This window comes from Sabethes cyaneus, chromosome 1 (assembly GCF_943734655.1).
Source record: "Sabethes cyaneus chromosome 1, idSabCyanKW18_F2, whole genome shotgun sequence".
Classification (NCBI taxonomy): domain Eukaryota; kingdom Metazoa; phylum Arthropoda; class Insecta; order Diptera; family Culicidae; genus Sabethes; species Sabethes cyaneus.
This window is the reverse complement of record NC_071353.1, coordinates 45,537,217-45,555,310: the sequence shown is the minus strand read 5'-3', so window position 1 is coordinate 45,555,310 and position 18,094 is coordinate 45,537,217. Positions and strand designations below refer to the sequence as shown.

The 18,094-nt window shown below is 38.9% G+C and overlaps 1 protein-coding gene across 1 annotated transcript in view; it reads left to right on the top strand.

The window, feature by feature from the left end:
- The window catches only part of LOC128732955 (G protein-coupled receptor kinase 2), a 128,101-nt gene extending 117,061 nt beyond the window's left edge, over window positions 1-11,040 (top strand). Inside the window, exons 10-12 of the mRNA XM_053826437.1 lie at window positions 45-406; window positions 473-736; window positions 7,560-11,040. Of these exons, the coding sequence (XP_053682412.1) occupies window positions 45-406; window positions 473-736; window positions 7,560-7,661 (728 nt within the window). The 3' untranslated portion in view covers window positions 7,662-11,040. The remainder of the gene's footprint in view (window positions 1-44; window positions 407-472; window positions 737-7,559) is intronic.
- The last annotated feature ends 7,054 nt before the right edge of the window (window positions 11,041-18,094 follow it).

The following is an 18,094-nucleotide window of genomic DNA, read 5'->3' as shown; positions in this document are numbered from 1 at the left end:
CAGGTAGAAGCAGAGTTGAAATTTTTTTTTGCTTTATTTTAAAGGATACATGGCTCCCGAGGTCATTGATAATGAGAAATATGCCTTTTCGCCCGATTGGTTCAGCTTCGGTTGTTTACTGTATGAGATGATCGAAGGACAAGCTCCGTTTCGTGCCCGCAAAGAAAAGGTTAAACGAGAAGAAGTGGATCGAAGGGTCAAGGAGGATGCTGAAAAATACTCACACAAATTTAGCGACGATGCCAAATCTCTGTGCCAACAACTACTAATGAAGGCTGTCAAAAATAGACTGGGTTGCCGAAGTGGGCGCCAAGGTGCACGTGAAATCAAGCTGCATTCATTCTTCAACAGTATTAACTGGAAACGGCTGGAGGCGGGTTTGGTGGAACCACCTTTCGTACCGGATGTAAGCCGTGTTATAAGCATTTTGCCCCAAAAGCATAATCGTTATGATCGTTGTTTTTTTTTATAGCCTCATGCAGTTTATGCCAAAGATGTGCTCGATATTGAGCAATTTTCAACGGTAAAGGGAGTTAACTTGGACGCCACCGATGAAAATTTTTACTCGAAGTTCAACACCGGGTCCGTGTCTATACCGTGGCAGAACGAAATGATCGAAACGGAGTGTTTTCGGGAATTGAACGTATTTGGCCAGGACGAGTGTCCCACACCAGATTTGCTGATTAATGCCCCGCCGGTGGTTGAAAAACCGGGATGCTTTCCATTCCGAAGAAAGGTAAGTAAATGTATTGAATTGATTTCGTAGTCGCAAGCAGGAATAATTTGCTGTTAACGTTCAGTTGTATTTTAAATGGAAATGAAAACATTAATCAAATAACAACTGAATACGACGGTTAACTTTACGAGCAAATTCATCTATCACTTCCTCATAAAATGAGTGCCTTCACATTAGTTCCATAAGGAACTCACCCTCTGCCGACATCAGCATCAAACTTAAAAGTCGGATTTTCCCATCATCGTCGTCATATAATAGTAAACTGTTCAATGGTATCGCTGAACCAGCAAATTTGTTGTTATTTGTTGCCTTGCTAAAGTCTTCGAAGTAGTCGTCCATTGTTTCCTGAGCAATCCTGCAAAACCCTTGATCAGCGAGTTTCAGCATGGTTTCGTCGATCGTCGTTCTACAACGACAAACTTAATGGCTTATACCAACACGTTGTTCCCTGCAGTTGAAACCCGTCGCTAAGTAGATTCAATTTACGTAGATTTTTCGAAGGCTTTCGACCTTGTTCCGCACACGTTTGTAATCGACAAACTTACCCATCTTGGTTTCCCGAGTTGGGTAGTTGAGTGGCTGGAATCATACCTCACCGGACGAAAAGCTTTTATTCATGTTGGTCATGAAACTCAGCAACATTCAACGGAACTTCGGGAGTTTTTCAAGGGAGTGTACTGAGCCCGCTTATTTTTATTCTGTTTGTAAAGGACCTCGCATATCGGATATCATCTGGAAAATCATTCTTCGCTGACAACCTCAAAATCTCATCCGCCGTGATATCATCCGCCCAAGCTTGCACCGCCTTGCAAAGCGACATCGATCAACTCTTGTTGTGGTGTGACGAAAACGGTATGGCTGTAAACATCAAGAAATGAAGGTAATATCTTTTAGTCGCTCCCTAATTACTGCTGAGTTCCCATACGACATTGGCTCGGCTGTCTTTGAGCGAGTAAATTCCATACGTGACTTAGGTGTGATATTAAATAACAAATTGCGATTCAATGAGCATATAGCATTCACTGCTGCCAAAGCTTTTTCTGTTCTGGGTGCCGTTCGCCACCACACAGCGTTTATTACAGACATATATGCTCTTAAGTCACTCTATGGCTCATTGGCACGGAGTATACTTTAGTATGCAGCATCAGTATGGTCACCTTATCACGTCACGCAGCCCTCAAATTAGAACGAGCCCAAAAACATTTAATACGGTTTGCCCTTCGTCAACTGGACTAACCCTACAGAGTTGCCTCCATATACCTCACGCTGTTTGCTGGTTGGCTTGGAAAACACTCTCCGCTAGACGTCTTTATTTTAACGAGTAGGGAAATCTGCTCAGCACTTTAGAAGATGCTATCAGACACCTGAGAAGACAACTCAGGGAACGGGGTTAGGTATCCCGAGGCCGCTAATGGGGCGTGAGAATCCAGACCCACTAAAACCCTACTCGAGTCTCTAGCCTCAATCCCCCCTGGCACCACCTTATCGGTATTGGTCCAGGGAGGGGCTATTGTGCTTAATGCACCTTTAGATAACTACTGGACTATGATAGTTAGGCTATTTACTCGCCGTTGATCGGCTCTCCAGCGGTTTTGCAGTTCAAGACGCCTAAGATTGCAATGAGGGGTACCTGGGGTAATAATCACCGTCGAGGCGAAATTCACCCGCTTTGTTTCTAAGCTAAAACACAATTTAAAGATAAAAAAGTAATTCTGCCAGTTAAATCGGTGTTTGCTTTGGCTACTATGTGAATTTGGCAGTTCTGTCTGGAGGCTGTTAAATACTGTGTTTCAAAAATTATGCTACTCGGGTACACGGAATTCCAAGGAACCCTCCAATCCACCTCCAATAGTTCATCTTCCTTCCCTCGCTTAGGAACTGTAATCACAGCATTTGATAAAAACTAGAGACGACATGCTAACTGAAACGCGCATGCACGAATTGTATTACAATTATTGAATTAATTGAATATATTCCCATTAATTGATACAAAACATGCATGGGTGCAGATTTTGTCCCGGCTAGTTGCGTTTTCAGACTTTTGCCTCAGTATCAAAAATCACTTTGCACGCCTTTTTCACAAAGGTTTTCAGCATAATAACTTCAGAAACTTATAACTAATATTCATGAGATTATACTCAGTATTTAAGATTGATGTTTGCATTAAGCCTTAATAGGGAAAACCACGATTTCCTTGAACGGTGCATATTACCCCAAACTACCCTTTATCTTTGACGTTCTCACAAACGGCAGCGACAAACTCATGATGCACTTCTGTTGCCACTCAATTGGACAAGCTATGGGTACAGTAACCCATTCAGTGTCTGCATTCGTGCTTTTAACGATGTCTACCGTTAGTTTGACTTTCATATTAGTAAGAACGATTTTGAAAATAGAATGGAGAATTTAGCTTAAGCAACAGTCTGTACGAGTATTCCGCCCTAGTTCTGCGCGCGTTCGAAGAACGACATCAAAATATTAAACACCCCTGGCTTAAAATGCTTTCGGCAGTGCTTGAAGCACATAAAACAAACACACCAAACCGCTTCCACACGGGCGTTGATAAGTTGCTGCGCTATGAATACAGAAGACTCGGAGAGCGCGGGGATTGAGTGAAGAGACGCGAGAAACGCTTTCCACTTAGCTTACTTACTTACCCTGGCGCGATGTCCTTTCACTTGCATAACAATGTTCTGTCAACAAACTCAGTCCATGGCCAGCCGTCTCCAATTACTCCAACTATCCTACGCTTTCAAGGCGTGACTTGGTCTAACCATCGAGCACGCTGCGCACCTCTACATCGGGTTCCAACCGGATGCGAGACGAACATTTGTTGTTCGGCATTTTTACAACATGTCCCGTCCATTGCACCCTTTCAGATTTAGTAAGTTTCTGGATACTGGGTTCAGCGAAGAGCTGCGCTAGCTCGTGGTTCATACTTCTCTTCCATATGCCATTCTCACATACACCGCCAAAGATGATCCTAAGTACATGGCATTCAAAAACGGCCAGTGCTTTCAAGTGCTCGTCAAGCATTGTCCACGTTTCGTGCCCGTAGAGGACTACCGGTCTTATTAGCGTTTGGTACATAGTAACATTTGATACAGGGGTGAAACTTACCAAACCTCTGGGTCTTGTTGAGTCCGTAGTAAGTATGACTTTCGGCAAGAAAACGTTTGCGTATTTCTCTGCTGCAGTTGTTATCCGACGTCAACAACCCGTGGTATACAAAGTTGTTCTCGAACTCGTTCCCGTTGACTACCACACTATTGCCTATGCAAACTCGAACTCGCTCGGTTCCTCTTGCTAACCGATCCCGACCTTCACTGCTTCACGTTTCAGTTGACAAGGTCCACGTCGTCAGCGAAACAGATAAATTGGTTAGATTTATTGAAGATCGTACCCCGCATGTTAAAACCAGCACGTTTCATAACACCTTCTAGTGCGATGTTGAACAGGAGACAGGAAATACCATCGCCTTAGTGAAGTCCCCTGCGTGTATCAAACGGGCTTGATAATGCATCTGAGATTCTCACACAGCACTGTTCACTATTCATCATGGCCTTAACCAGTCTTGTCAGCTGTCCGGGAAAACCGTTTTCGTCCATAATTTTCCATAGCTGTTCACGGTAGGGAGTTGGTATTTGCGACACTCTTGGAGGGTCTGTCGTGCGTCCGTTATCGATCGCCCGTCCACAAAACCGGCTTGATAATTTTCCACGAATTTACTGCGGTGAAAGATGTGAAAGATGATCTGAGAAAGCATTTTATAGGCGGCGTTGAGAATGGTGATCGCTCGATAGTTGTCACATTCCAACTTGTCGTCCTTCATGTATATTGGGCATATTAATCCCTTCTTCTACTCATGTGGCAGCTGTTGGTTTCTCAGATCCTAACTATAAGCCGATGTACCAACCGGCCAGTGCACCAACCTATACGGGCTCATCTTAATAAGCTTTGTCAGCTACCTTGTTATGCTTGAGTTACTTGATGGCTTCGATCACTTCACCTACCACTTCACCATGGGTCGGGGCATCACCATCATCCACCGTACCGATGTAGTTATTCTCTCTACTGTCTTGGTATTGCGTTTTCGAGCCATTCAGGTGCTCACTGTAGTACTGCTTCCACCTTTCCATCACCTCACATTCAGCCGACAAGATCCCTCTGATACATTCAGTTTCTTGTAGAATTTACGCATTTCTTGAGAACGATACAGCTGTGTCATAGCATCACACTCCAATTCTTCGAGGCGGTGCTTCTTATTCCGGAAAAATTGAGTTTGCTATCTTCGTTTCTGACTATATCATTCCACGTTTAGACGGGTCCTCTGCGGCAGCATCGACACCACGGCAGTATTCTTCTCGTCTAACATCCTCTGACATTCCTCGTCGAACTCTAGTTATTGCGTCTAGCCCTCTCAGCGAACCCAACGGCACCTTCCGCTGCACCATTGACGGTTGCTTTAACACTATCCCAAAGGTAATCGAGAGGGACTTCATTTAGCTCTCTCTTACCCGGCAGCGCAACTTCAATGTATTGTGCGTATTCAGTAGCGACCTCAGGTAACTTGAGTCGTTCCAAATTGTACCGTGGTGGGCAACGGTATCGAATATTGGTAACAACGGTGTTTGGCGCACTTTAACCAAAGGTAGTTTTCAGGATCGATGTCTGCGCCATGATAGGTTCTAACGTGGATGATATCCGAGAAGTGTCTTTCATCAATCAAAATGCGGTCGATTTGTAAGTGCGTCTGTTGTGGTAATCTCCAGGTGTGCCGATATGGGAGGCCGGCTGTGCCGGAAGTAGATACTTTGTGTGGCCATTTTTTGAGGCGGCGAAGTCAATGAGTCGAGTTCGTAACCGCGAGCTGCAATGAACTCTGTCCATTCCTGCGCATAGCAAAAAGTAAAATATGCGGCGGCAAAAACCATTCTCCAGAACCATTTAAACCGAAAAGCATTCAGTTAGGGTTGTCTAACCGGTAGTACCGAAACCGGTAATACCGACCAACTGTGGTTCATATAATTATACCCGAACTCTCGAACCCGTTTAAGGCACAGTAGAGCATCTTTGTTGTAAAAATGTTTGATTGTTGAACCATACGTCGTGTTTCAATTTATTTTTTAACAACTTGATATTTAAAAGCTACCAAATTAGTCGAAGCTCTTAAATAACGAATTTTGGAATCAAGATCAGGACCCAGCAACGTCACTTACAATAGTAAATCGTCACTCAACGATGAAGTAATGAAGCGTCGATTTCAACTGGAGCAGCACCGCTTCGTTTCAAAACTGGCTTCAATCAGCGTCAATGAAATGGTTTTCACTTCATCATGACGACCAGTTTTAACGTTTCATTTGTATGTTTATATCATATATTCAGTAGAAAGTCAGCAACTTTGAATGCAATTGAATTGAATTTGAGAACATTTTCTACAATTTAACGCATATTATGATTAACCTACTCATCATCGACAAATCGTGCCTGACTGTCAGTCGTCGTCATTTGAAACAGTCACTAATTTCAGCTGAAGCTTGCTTGAAAAATTTTGTTCAACAAATGAAACAAGTCACTTAATGTATGAAGCGAAGGTAAGAGAAAGTCAGCTTCATTTATTTGTTTCGACAATGCCGGGCCCTGATCAGAATACGGGCTTCTTTGCGCTTTTTGAGTATTCTTGACATCAAAGGATCTGTCAGGAAAGAATTTCGGATATTCTCCAAGTCTTTCGAGTGATACATTGATTAAACAAGCAAATACAATTTTCATGCCACTATTTGCGAATAATCGGATTGACAACAGAGAAGAAGAGTAGGTATCTTTGAACGATAATGAAGAGAATGACGCTGTGTAAGGTTGTTTCGATTTGGTGATGGAAGAAAATATCGTGAAGGAGACCGGGGCATTCATTATACTGGAAGCTGCAATACAGGATTTTTTGAAAATAGTTAAAAGCGGGTTTCCCAACTATAAATTTGAAAAAATGGAAGGAAAATTCCTGATGCGCTCATCAAACTTCGATGAAAGTGGAAGTTTTTTTAATCGGTAGAAGCGTTGGTAACAAGGCCCGTTCTAGCAAAGGTAATAAATCGCTAAGCGTATTATATTTGCTTAAATTCCACTTTGTTAAGCAACAATACTGAATATTAAAATAAAGATATTTACTGAAAAACATCAACATTTCTATTGATTTCGAATAATCTGCCAATACCGGTATTACCGGTATTTTCCATACCAATACCGAAATACCGGTTTTCACCAAAAGCGCCCAATACCAACAGCCCTGATTCAGATCCACAACAAGCACGAGGTGTCATCAAAAAATTTCCTATAAGTTCACCATCCCACAAATCCATCTGCGGGCCGCATGAATTATCTGGAAGCTTTACTATAAACCTTAACCCGCGGGCCGCAGTTTGGCCATCACTGGTCAATATCCACACAAGATGATAAGCCTTAAAGCCTGCTGATCTTCATTTGCTTCAAGAGTTTGGAAGTTGGACCTTGGAATTAATGGAAACCGACTTTTGGAACATTTCTCAGTTGTCCAGGGTATTGACCTTGCATTAAATTTTGCTCTTACTGAAATGAAGGACTGCTTTAATAGGCGCGATAGACGAGACGTTTTTATGAATTGTGCAACTCTCGTAACATGCAATGGCAAAGAAGGAAACATGATTGCCACTAAAGTGAAGATGACCATTCGTTTTATGGAACATTTTGAATATCGTTTAGCTCTTATGAGTTTTGGTCTTTAAAAAGTTAAAAGATGTATCATAAAAAACCATCATATTAGTAAAACATTCTTCTTCTCTTTCAGAAAAAGCAATCTGCCCGAGAGAAACCGGTCCCATTCAATGAGAAATTGCTTTCATCTAGTCAAACCACTGTTACAATCAGTCAAGCGCAGGACGAAAGCTGATAGTACACTGTTGCTAGTCGACAGAAAGCGTCCGAACCGCAGGCATCCACTGGCGATAGCCTAAACAGCAAACAATAGCATCGGCACAAATGAGAATACACTTCACTAATATGAACTAATTTGAACCAGCAACATTTTGCAACTGCTCGATTACTAATTGCGACAAGCAAACATATGTTTAAATTAATCCCAGACGCGTTGGCTGTAAGAAGCTGAGTAGCAACTATGCAATAGTACACAGACAGGAAGCTGCTTCAGATTTAGCTCCCATTTTACGAAGGGCAATGCAGTCTGCATTTTTTAGCGGACCGCAACTAGGAAAAGAAGTAGTTTCCTTTCTTATGGTGCAACCACAAACCTGTCGTAATGGACGAAGAGTGAAATCTTGGAATAAGAAATTTTTAAAGCGTTACTTTTAATCACTCACACGCAGCAATTATTTGTTATTTATTTTAACAAACAGTTAGGATGTTATGTTCTGTATATTTTTGATTTATAAGTAGTTAAATATTTCTTTTTTCCCAAATAGAGTTTAGTAGTATTTTCAAACGAACGTGATTTTTATTTAATAATTTAGTGGTAGTAAAATATCAACAATTGTACATTGCTGCAATGTATCTATAAATTTTATGAATAGTAGGTTTAAAATAAAACTCATATGTGTTTTGCGCAAGAATCTTCAGAGAAACAAAGCAGAAAATTGCAGTTTCTTATCAGTCAAGACTGGTGAGAAATGTGATAGTAAATAAAAATGTAGCTTATTTTTTTCGAGCAGAAAAGTGTAATTAAGGAAAGGATGCTGTTTTTATAGGAAACTGTAAGCGATACACAGATAGTACTCCGGGCTCTTGGAGGCCAAGAAAACAAAATTCTACTTCTACTTAGCTAACACAAAATCGTGCAATCATAAGAAACAGTTAAATAAGCCACAAAGCATTGCACAACATCACTAAACTTTACACGCCAAGTCATATTGAGCGCAATTTAGTCATACTCATCGAATAGATAACTTTTCCGCTAAATATATAACACAAGCTTGAAGGCACGCACATAAATTAAAATACACGTTTGTTCTCCGCCTAACTATTATAGAAGTACCAAGATATCCGAGAGTCGATGATTACGTTTTTGACATCTATTTCTTGTTGAAAAATTATACTTTACCATTAGTTTTTTTCGGATTGTTTTTCCATTTGTGAAAATTTAGGTGAAAATTTCAGTTCTGTTTCAGCTTCAATTAGCTTATGCTAAATGCTTTATGAAACATAAACTTTTTATGTTCGATTGTTTATTTAGGCTACAATATGTGTAATGTAATGGTATGTTAATAAAATTTTTATTTCAATGGTTGTGTTCTCTAATATATTGAGAATACAGGAAGAATCTGATGAATATATGCATTTACTCATGTCATGAATATTGTTTAAAAAAAAATCAGCGCATTTCCAGTAAAATGCAATGGTAGTTCTTACTTATGTATAGTCATTTTTCGGTTGCTTTTAAACGATTGAATTAGTGGTTCATTTTTGCAAATAGGACAGTCCATTTATTTATTTATTTCGATCTCAAATTACAGGTTTGACGCACATAATTGAATTCGTGTTGGTGGTGTTGATAATATTACACATGTTCGTGCACAACAAGCGGACTAATTTCGATTTTATCGATTTTATTTTTTACTCTTCCTGTCTAATGCGAGTAGAGGTATGCTGTGCGCTTCCAAATTTGGTTACACCACGATAAAATGATGAAAAATTTGTACCTTTTTCAAACATTTTGCGCATTTCGTTGATGAAATCTGCAAAGTCTCCTGGACTATCACCCAACAAAGGTGTCTATTTGGTAACGTTGCTATTGTTTTCGTTTCATGATTTGTGATAATTAAAGGCATTTGTACTAAATTTTAAATGTCTTGGATGCTAATATTCCAGATTCGAATTGAGCACAATTACCGTATGATTTTATTGTCTGTTATTTTGTTAAGATTTGCAACATTTGTCAAAGTAAAAGAAATCTATAAATGTGACATCCATTTAGAAAAACACAAGGTTTTAAAAAAATCAGTAACCTTGCCGATAAAATAACATATAATCTGCTAATCGTTATATTTCCGATTCTGATGTCACGATCACTGTAATAAATTTATATAATGCGAATGGATAAACGATATTGGTAGAAGAAAAATCTTAGTTTTTCGCACAAAATAATCACAAATTTAAAACAACGCAGAAAAGATTAAAAAAATATAGGCCAAACGCGTGATAAGGAAAATCTGCATAACTAGAAAGTGAAGCAAATTGTATAATAAAACACAAATTACAAAATCAATTTCGAGATTATGTGTATTGATAACAAAGGCAGAAAATATTGCTTATATCCATCTGATAATCATTAGTATGCAAACAAAAGCGGAAAAATATTTATAACTATTAGCAACAAGCAGTGAGCAGTATTAGAGGCCATTTTAGAACTCATAAATCGTATAGCGAACTAAATCGAAGGATAGAAATGTCAACTATTCATTAAATGCGATAAAGCGACAAACAAACGCAGCAGATACACAAAATGAGAAAGGTAAGCTCAAAAACACAACTGACGTTCCCACATGAAATCAAACACTCAATTTTTGTATATTGAATATTGATGGTTTTGAGAGATCGAAGAGAGTTTTATACCGTAGCTGAATATACCTATTTACTAGTCTCAACACTTGTGAAGAAAGTAAGAAAACGCATCAAATGTCGTACTAGAACGACTAGATATTCCAAAGACATGAACCCGTTTCCCGTATAAAATAGCCATGTTCTCAAGCAACTTCTGGTGGCAGATGAAAAACAACGTCATATTCGTTTAGTATGAACGAAATAATATCTATGAGCTAGCTACTAACGACAACAAAAATATTCTTGGAATTCACTGCGGCATTATAATGAAAATAAATATAATGCTATATTATTCTGCCAGCTAATTTTCAATCTCGAAGTATATTATTGCCAAATGATATAAAAAAGTCATTTCTGTCAATCACAATAGCCAATTAAAAACAATCCTGGTCTATATAGGTTTCACCTGCAAAATAAAACGAACCCGAAAATAGAACTAGGTAACCAGCAAAACAATTGTACAACATGGCGCAACTATGCCAATTGTCATCTTTCGTTACTACTCGTGATTATTCTTTGAATGTATCTGTAGAGAAAAAAAAGTGCAGTAGGAGATACACTAAAGATATCTATAGTTGAACGTAATAGAAATACTAACTTATTGACTACGGACACATTTTAAATCTAACAGAATGAAATGAACGGATTACTAGCAAGCGTACGTTTAAAAAAATGATATGTATATTTAAGTATCTAGTAAAATGTAACTGAAATAATAAACCAGCACATTAGATATTACTTATTAGAATTTGAAAGAATAATGCAAGAATAATTTGTTCGTAGAAGTTTATTCGTACTGACGTAGCTATATTAACTGGCGATAGCTATTGTGCCAAAGTATCGAGTGTCAAATTTCTTGAAACTCAACTCACCTTCAGAGGTTTATTGCTATAGTGTATAATCTTGCGAAATTATGCAACGGGTATTGATATATTGACCAACATATGGCATATGGTTAAGAATGATGCAAGTGACACGGATGATGATTATAATATTGATGTAACATTACTTTCGAAAGCACAAGCAAAAATCATTATTGCTTTGTTCAAGGATCAAATTGGTACTATACTGAGGACAGAGTCAATGAAACCTTTAAGTGGGGCTGGAAAAAAGTACAAGGGTCCATGCCTAGTGACACGGGCGCAGGCTTGACGTAGGACTATGAATGTAGAGCAATTCGTCTCTAAAGCCGGTGATTTTTGTACGAATTTCATATATGGATGCCCAACTTGCGCATTAGAGGATTGTTTTCTTACATGTGAGAAATTCATAATTTTAACTCTTCAGCTAATTTAAATGGTGAACCAGAAAAGGTCCGTTTGTTAATCTCGAGTTCTCAAATTTCTGACTCGTGGTGTCCATTGTCTACTTTCGTCCATCAGATGGGTTATTGGTGTGAAGATTAATAGTGGGAATAATGTTAACCGGACAAACGCTACTGGTAGGATCTGTAATCAAGATAGACTTTTTTGTTTATGATGTTATGTTATGTGTCGCAAGCTAGCTGCTTGCCGATGTGTCGCCAACCAAAGCCGCTGACCGAATGACGATGTGCACCGAAAGGCAAGCAATGTTTCAAATAAAACCTTTAAAATGATGCCACGGATGTGACTCGAAAGCTGCCTACCAATGTGTTGCCAACCAAAGCCGCTGACCGAATGACAATGGTGCGCATTGTCTCAATGCAAGCAATGTTTCAAATAAAGCCTTTAAAATGATACCACAGATGTGACTCGAAAGTGGCCTACCCGATGTGTCGCCAACCAAAGCCGTTGACCAAATGACGATGCGCACCGAAAGCCTCGCTTGGTGAATTTCGATGTCTTCGATGCCTTATCCGGGGAAGCACCAATCAGCAATAGTTGAAGCTCAACAATTTTCGATCGGATTCTATAGCGCTTAATTTAAATACAATCATCAGCTTAACCCATAGCTCATCTCGTATATATTTTTGTCATCCGTGCTAGCGAAGCATGGACGCGGGAATGAATAATGAATATTTGTCTAATATTTTCTCAATTATTAAACGTCTGTTAGGGAAACATGTAATGGATTTTTTGAAAAATTTCCAATCGATTGTTACCAATTATCTCTAAAATCTATTAACGGATGAGTTATAAGCGTGCAAACTATAACCACTTTTCGTTACATGTTCCCTTTTCATTTTTCTAAAGTGCACCCCCATATAAATAGAATAGACCAAACTAAGGACGTAGTTCTACGTCAAAAGCGTTATAAACGCTTAATTGATAGCGAGGTCAGCCTTGAAAATGCAAGTCAGTTTGCTGCCTTACCAATGTTCACTCTAGATAAACGCTATTAAAAACACTTCACTTACTAGCTAATTGCATCGAAAAAAGCTGTGCTACTGTTAAGTACTACAACGAAAAAAAAATTAACAGGTTAGTGTGATTGGGAAGTAATCCAAAACAAATGACGCTCGTCTCAACAAGGTTTTTTTGGCACCGCGATACAACCTAGACCAATTTGATGTCCTTGCTTGGGAAGTACACCAGAATGAGTGACAAAATATCTTACGAACATGATTAAACCTAGTCCAATTTGATGTCTGTGTTAGAGAAATCTGCCTGAAAAAATGACAAAAGTTCCTTGTCCAAACAGATTGCAAATTCTTTACGGCAAGACGATTAAACATAGGCGAATTTGATACCTGTATTGGATAAGTGCGCTACAGCCTACAAAGTTCGGTTATACTCATAATATAATTCTGTATGGATTTGTATGTTTGCGTTTTACTGAAAGTGTAGTTAAAAGATGTGCTTCTGATAAAATGGGATCGAATTGGTAAAACCCTTCAACGTGGAAAAAAGATTGGTAATAAAAATCTGAGGGGTTGTGCACAAAACACGACCACATAGGTTACGTAGGACTACGTAAGTCTCTTTGTAGCGATAGTAGGTAATATTACGATTCTTCATGTGTACAACCTACATACGTAACGTTTATCAAAGTAGTAACATTGTATACGTTCAATCCTTAACCGATTTTGGAGTTATATCCATGAAGTCACACTAATCCAAACAGTAAATAAATTTTCAAGATCTGTTTCTACGTTGAATAGTGCTTTTCCTCTGGTAATCGGTAGACGGTACGCGCAATTTTGCGCAAAACTTTTCTGTGGTTTACAAAAGAAGAACACTGATAATAAAGCATTTACAAGCTGCAGATGTTTTGGGAGTGGCAGAAAATGTCGCCCGTGTCCAGAAAACTTATTCCCGCTATTCGATGGTCGTCCGCAACGGCGAAAAGTTCGGGTTATTATGGTATTAACTGGGCAAAAAATATAATAAACTCTTCAATCGTTGTGTGACCCTTAAAAGGATCGATTGTTTGATTATCATATGCAATAAACTTGTCATTAGATTATCATATGCAATAAATTTCCATTCCCAACACAACATCGTTATAGAAAGTTCACATTAAATCATTTTCATGTCAATTTTATATTGGAATTGTATAATGCTCAGAATATGTCAAAACAAAATAAACAATAAATTGTTTTGCAGTCGTGCGTGTCCTCATATACAACTCATGACTGTGAATTATAAAGCAATCTAGATGATTCAAATATTAAGTTATATCTTAATCCAGGAGTATTAAGTTGCAAGTTATAAAAACCTCTGTATAAAATGCAAGATAGAATTACAAATAATTAAAAGTTAAAATTTTCGCACGTATATCGCCTCTACTTTGGTACATAGGGGAAGACGGGGTAAGACGGCCCCCCTAAGCGAATAAATTGCTAGCATAAAATGTGTACGAAAGTTCACATTTTCTTGTTCCACACATGGAAAAGCATTCATTTATCTACCATTAAAAATTATATAAAGAATTAATTAGTTTAGTTTTCCGTGATTTTTCATCAATTTTCGAAACGTCTAAAAATTACACGTTCACAACCAGGCGGGGTAAGAAGGACCACCAAAGGGGTAAGACGGACCATGGCGGAGTAAGGCGGATTGTGGCAGATTTGAAGGTTTGTTTGAGTTGTAAACACAATTTCAATATTATTAACTAAGTAAGGACAAATTCTTAAGGGGTTTTTAGGTACATGCTAAAAGAAGGTATAGTTTAATTTAGACACCTGCTAAAAGAAGGAACTTTACTACTAGTTCAATTTTGAAAATAAGAGTTGACGTTATTTTACTCCACTGGTTTTTACTTACTCTTTTCTTGGCGTTATTTTTGTTGATTTGTCAGTACTCTTCGAATATCATTAACTTTAGGTGAAGGTAAAGAAGGCAACTTTAAGTGAATTGGATTCATCGAATTTTGATTCCGTTAAATCCAAATTTACATTGATTGTGTTATTCGAATGGCACTTGTTGGCTTCTTTTGACGTGGGAGGCTCTATGTGAGACAGGATGATCTCAGATTCAGGGATAATTTTTATTACAGGTGTACTCTATTTCGAAAAAGACACTGATGAAGCCTGCAAGTCGTAAACGAAATGCGTATCTGTCAGAATAATAAAATAGTTAGTCAAATTTAACAGGAAAAAGGTTGGTTTTTTCATTCAATATTTCTAAAATCTATTAAGACACTAAACAGAAGAACTTTAGGCAATTATGAGCACTATGACGTATGGCCCTTTTGCCCCGTGAAAAATGGCCCGTCTTACCCCTAGCTAACAATTTACATTATTTTGCTTTTATCTCTCAATCCGTACTATTTTATATACATTTTCCGCCACACGCAGAACAAGAATTGCCCAATTAAAGTCAGTGGTAAGAGAAACGTCAAAATACTTAGCTTTTTTTTGCTGAAAAACCTTAAATTTGTTGCTGCTGAAATTATATCGCATGAAGACACTGCGAAAGAAAAGTTTGTTTTGATTCTAGTTTTGATGTTGGATACGGCCGAGTGCCACAGGTTGTCTCGAAAGTGTTTAGATAGGCTAATAAACAAAACATAGTGGGGCATTTGTAGAAAATTTAAGGATTTCTTGACGAAATCGATGTGGTCCCTCTTACCCCGCCGGGCCTTCTTACCCCTTGTTCCCCTATATGTTCTTATCTGGCGTGTAATATAACTTTTTCATTCAGATATGATGTCGTATTTCGCAGTTGCAATGAGATATACAAACCAAACGGTTTACTGGGTTATCATTGCAATAAACTTGCACTAACGCACCTAACGTAATTCTCTTTTCGGTAAATTGGAGTACCGATTACCGCTAATCAGGCACGGCTTGTTGCAACGGACCAACTGGAAAGCCTCAGCAGCTATGCGATCGACGAAGCCGTTCGTGTATGGTCATGAGTCACGATGAAATAACAGTCCAGGTGGCCAGCTGCAAGTAACGTGGAATAATTCTGGTCGTTTTGTTGTCGCGAACAGCATATTTCCTGCCATTTCCAGAACTTCAGCAGCCAGATATACCATCACGGCAGCGAGACGAGTGCTCCAGCTGCCACATGCTCAGCATACTTTCCTTGCTTCAGCAGCCGATGAACATGACCGACCGGGAACTGCAGACGTGCACGACTCGAGCGTGACTTTCGTTTGCCCTTGATGCTTCCACCTTTGTCGCGTCCAGACATACCAATGCACAGTGGTCCAGAGGCGAAAATTAAGTGGAAAGTTTTTGTGGTTCAAAATAGCTTCACAAAATGTTTAACAAAGTTGCTCAACTCTAAAAGACAATTAATGCGAAATTAACGGCCAAGTTCCAGTTTGGCTTGTAAACACATAACACATAATAACTTTTTATAGAAAAGAGATAGAAGTATAATTTCTTCGACAAAGTTGTAGCTTAAGAATATATAAGTAACTTTGCCGAAGACATAGTAGGCGTATTTTGCATAGTTTTTTACTCACAGAGTGTTTTATATAAAGACCTACCCAAAATCACTTTTGACGTAGGACTACGTCTTACGGCAAGTTTTGAGATAGGGTGTCATTCCAAAAAATCGAAAAATGCGAGCGTCACGAAAAATGAAAAGTTTTGAGCGCTAATAGCTCAGCGGTTTTCCAATCGATTTTCAATATTCTTACACCAATTGATTGGAAAATCTTCTAAGAATTGACCCAAATAAAGAAAAGTGTGGATTCTTGATGTTGAACTATTGAAAAATTGAAAATAATGAACCTATGTTTCACCAGAATTCTCGCTTCGTGATTGGTTGTTGGAAATGACGTCATCAAAGTACAAACGCGTTTTCACGCTTCGGCTTATAATTCAGTCAATTTTCAATAGATTTCCAAGATATTTACACCAATTGATCGGGAAATCGATTGAAAATATTGAAAATATAGAAAACTATTGATTTTGTTTTTGAAAATGAATTTGAAAAATTTTTGTTTTTGAATTGATTTTGAAAATTTGAATTATTTTCATATTTTTGCCTTCCCTCGTCAGTGCTTCCCTAGCACGGATGACAGAAATATATATGATATAAGCTATGGGTTAAGCTTCCTTATGATTGTATTTAATTTACGCCCTATAGAATCCGATCGAAAATTGTTGAGCTTCAGCTGTTGCTGCTTTCCACGGATAAGGCAACCAAGGCATGCAAATTCACCAAGCGAGGTGTTGGAGCTGGAGCACTCAATGATCGCTGCCGTGATGGAATATCTGGCAACAGGAGTTCTGGAATTGGGAGGACAAATGCTGCTCGCGACAACGAAACGATCAGAATTATCGTCACTTGCAGCTGGCCATCCGCAACAACGAAGAGTTGAACAAATTGCTGTCCCGTGTCACCGCTGCTATGAGAAGTGTCTTTTCAAACATTCAAACTGTTTTGTTGCTGCCCAAGAAGACGGGAAAAGAAGGCTTAAATTTCCAGCATGTCACGATGAAAAACCGTTCTTTTAAGAACGAAATATTTGTTCATGAAGATTTGAGGAATTTTCTCTCACAGATTTAAATTCTATTTAACTTAGATTGATCTGATTATTCGCTTCTTTGCAATAATTTTAACCGATCGCCTTGCGCTGCTGTTCGCTTGTTGCTGGTGGTTCATTTCGTTGCCGTGATGGCATAGTTGGCTGCTGAAGTCCTGGAATTGGCAGGAAATATGCTGCTCGCGACAACAAAACGATCAGAATTATCGTCACTTGCAGCTGGCCATCCGCAACAACGAAGAGTTGAGCAAATTGCTGTCCCGTGTCACCGCTGCTATGAGAAGTGTCTTTTCAAACATTCAAACTGTTTTGTTGCTACCCAAGAAGACGGGAAAAGAAGGCTTAAATTTCCAGCATGTCACGATGAAAAACCGTTCTTTTAAGAACGAAATATTTGTTCATGAAGATTTGAGGAATTTTCTCTCACAGATTTAAATTCTATTTAACTTAGATTGATCTGATTATTCGCTTCTTTGCAATAATTTTAACCGATCACCTTCGCCCTTCAGACTGAAATTGAAATGCTCGATTTTTTATTACACGTAGATGATAGAATAAAGAACCAAGAAAAATGGGCGTTGCTTGTCGCTTGCTCCTGGTACATAATACGTGGTAAGCCGGCGAACAGCATTATTCAAACGCTAGCTAAGCTAGAGCTAACATCGTTTGCCAGGCAAACGGAAGTCACGTACGACTCGTGCACGTATTCATTGGCGGCTGACCGTGTGTTGGAGCTGAAGCACTCATTTCGCTACTGTGATGGACTATCTGGCAACAGGAGTTCTGGAATTGGGAGGACAAATGCTGCTCGCGATAACGAAACGATCAGAATTATCGTCACTTGCAGCTGGCCATCCGCAACAACGAAGAGTTGAACAAATTGCTGTCCCGTGTCACCGC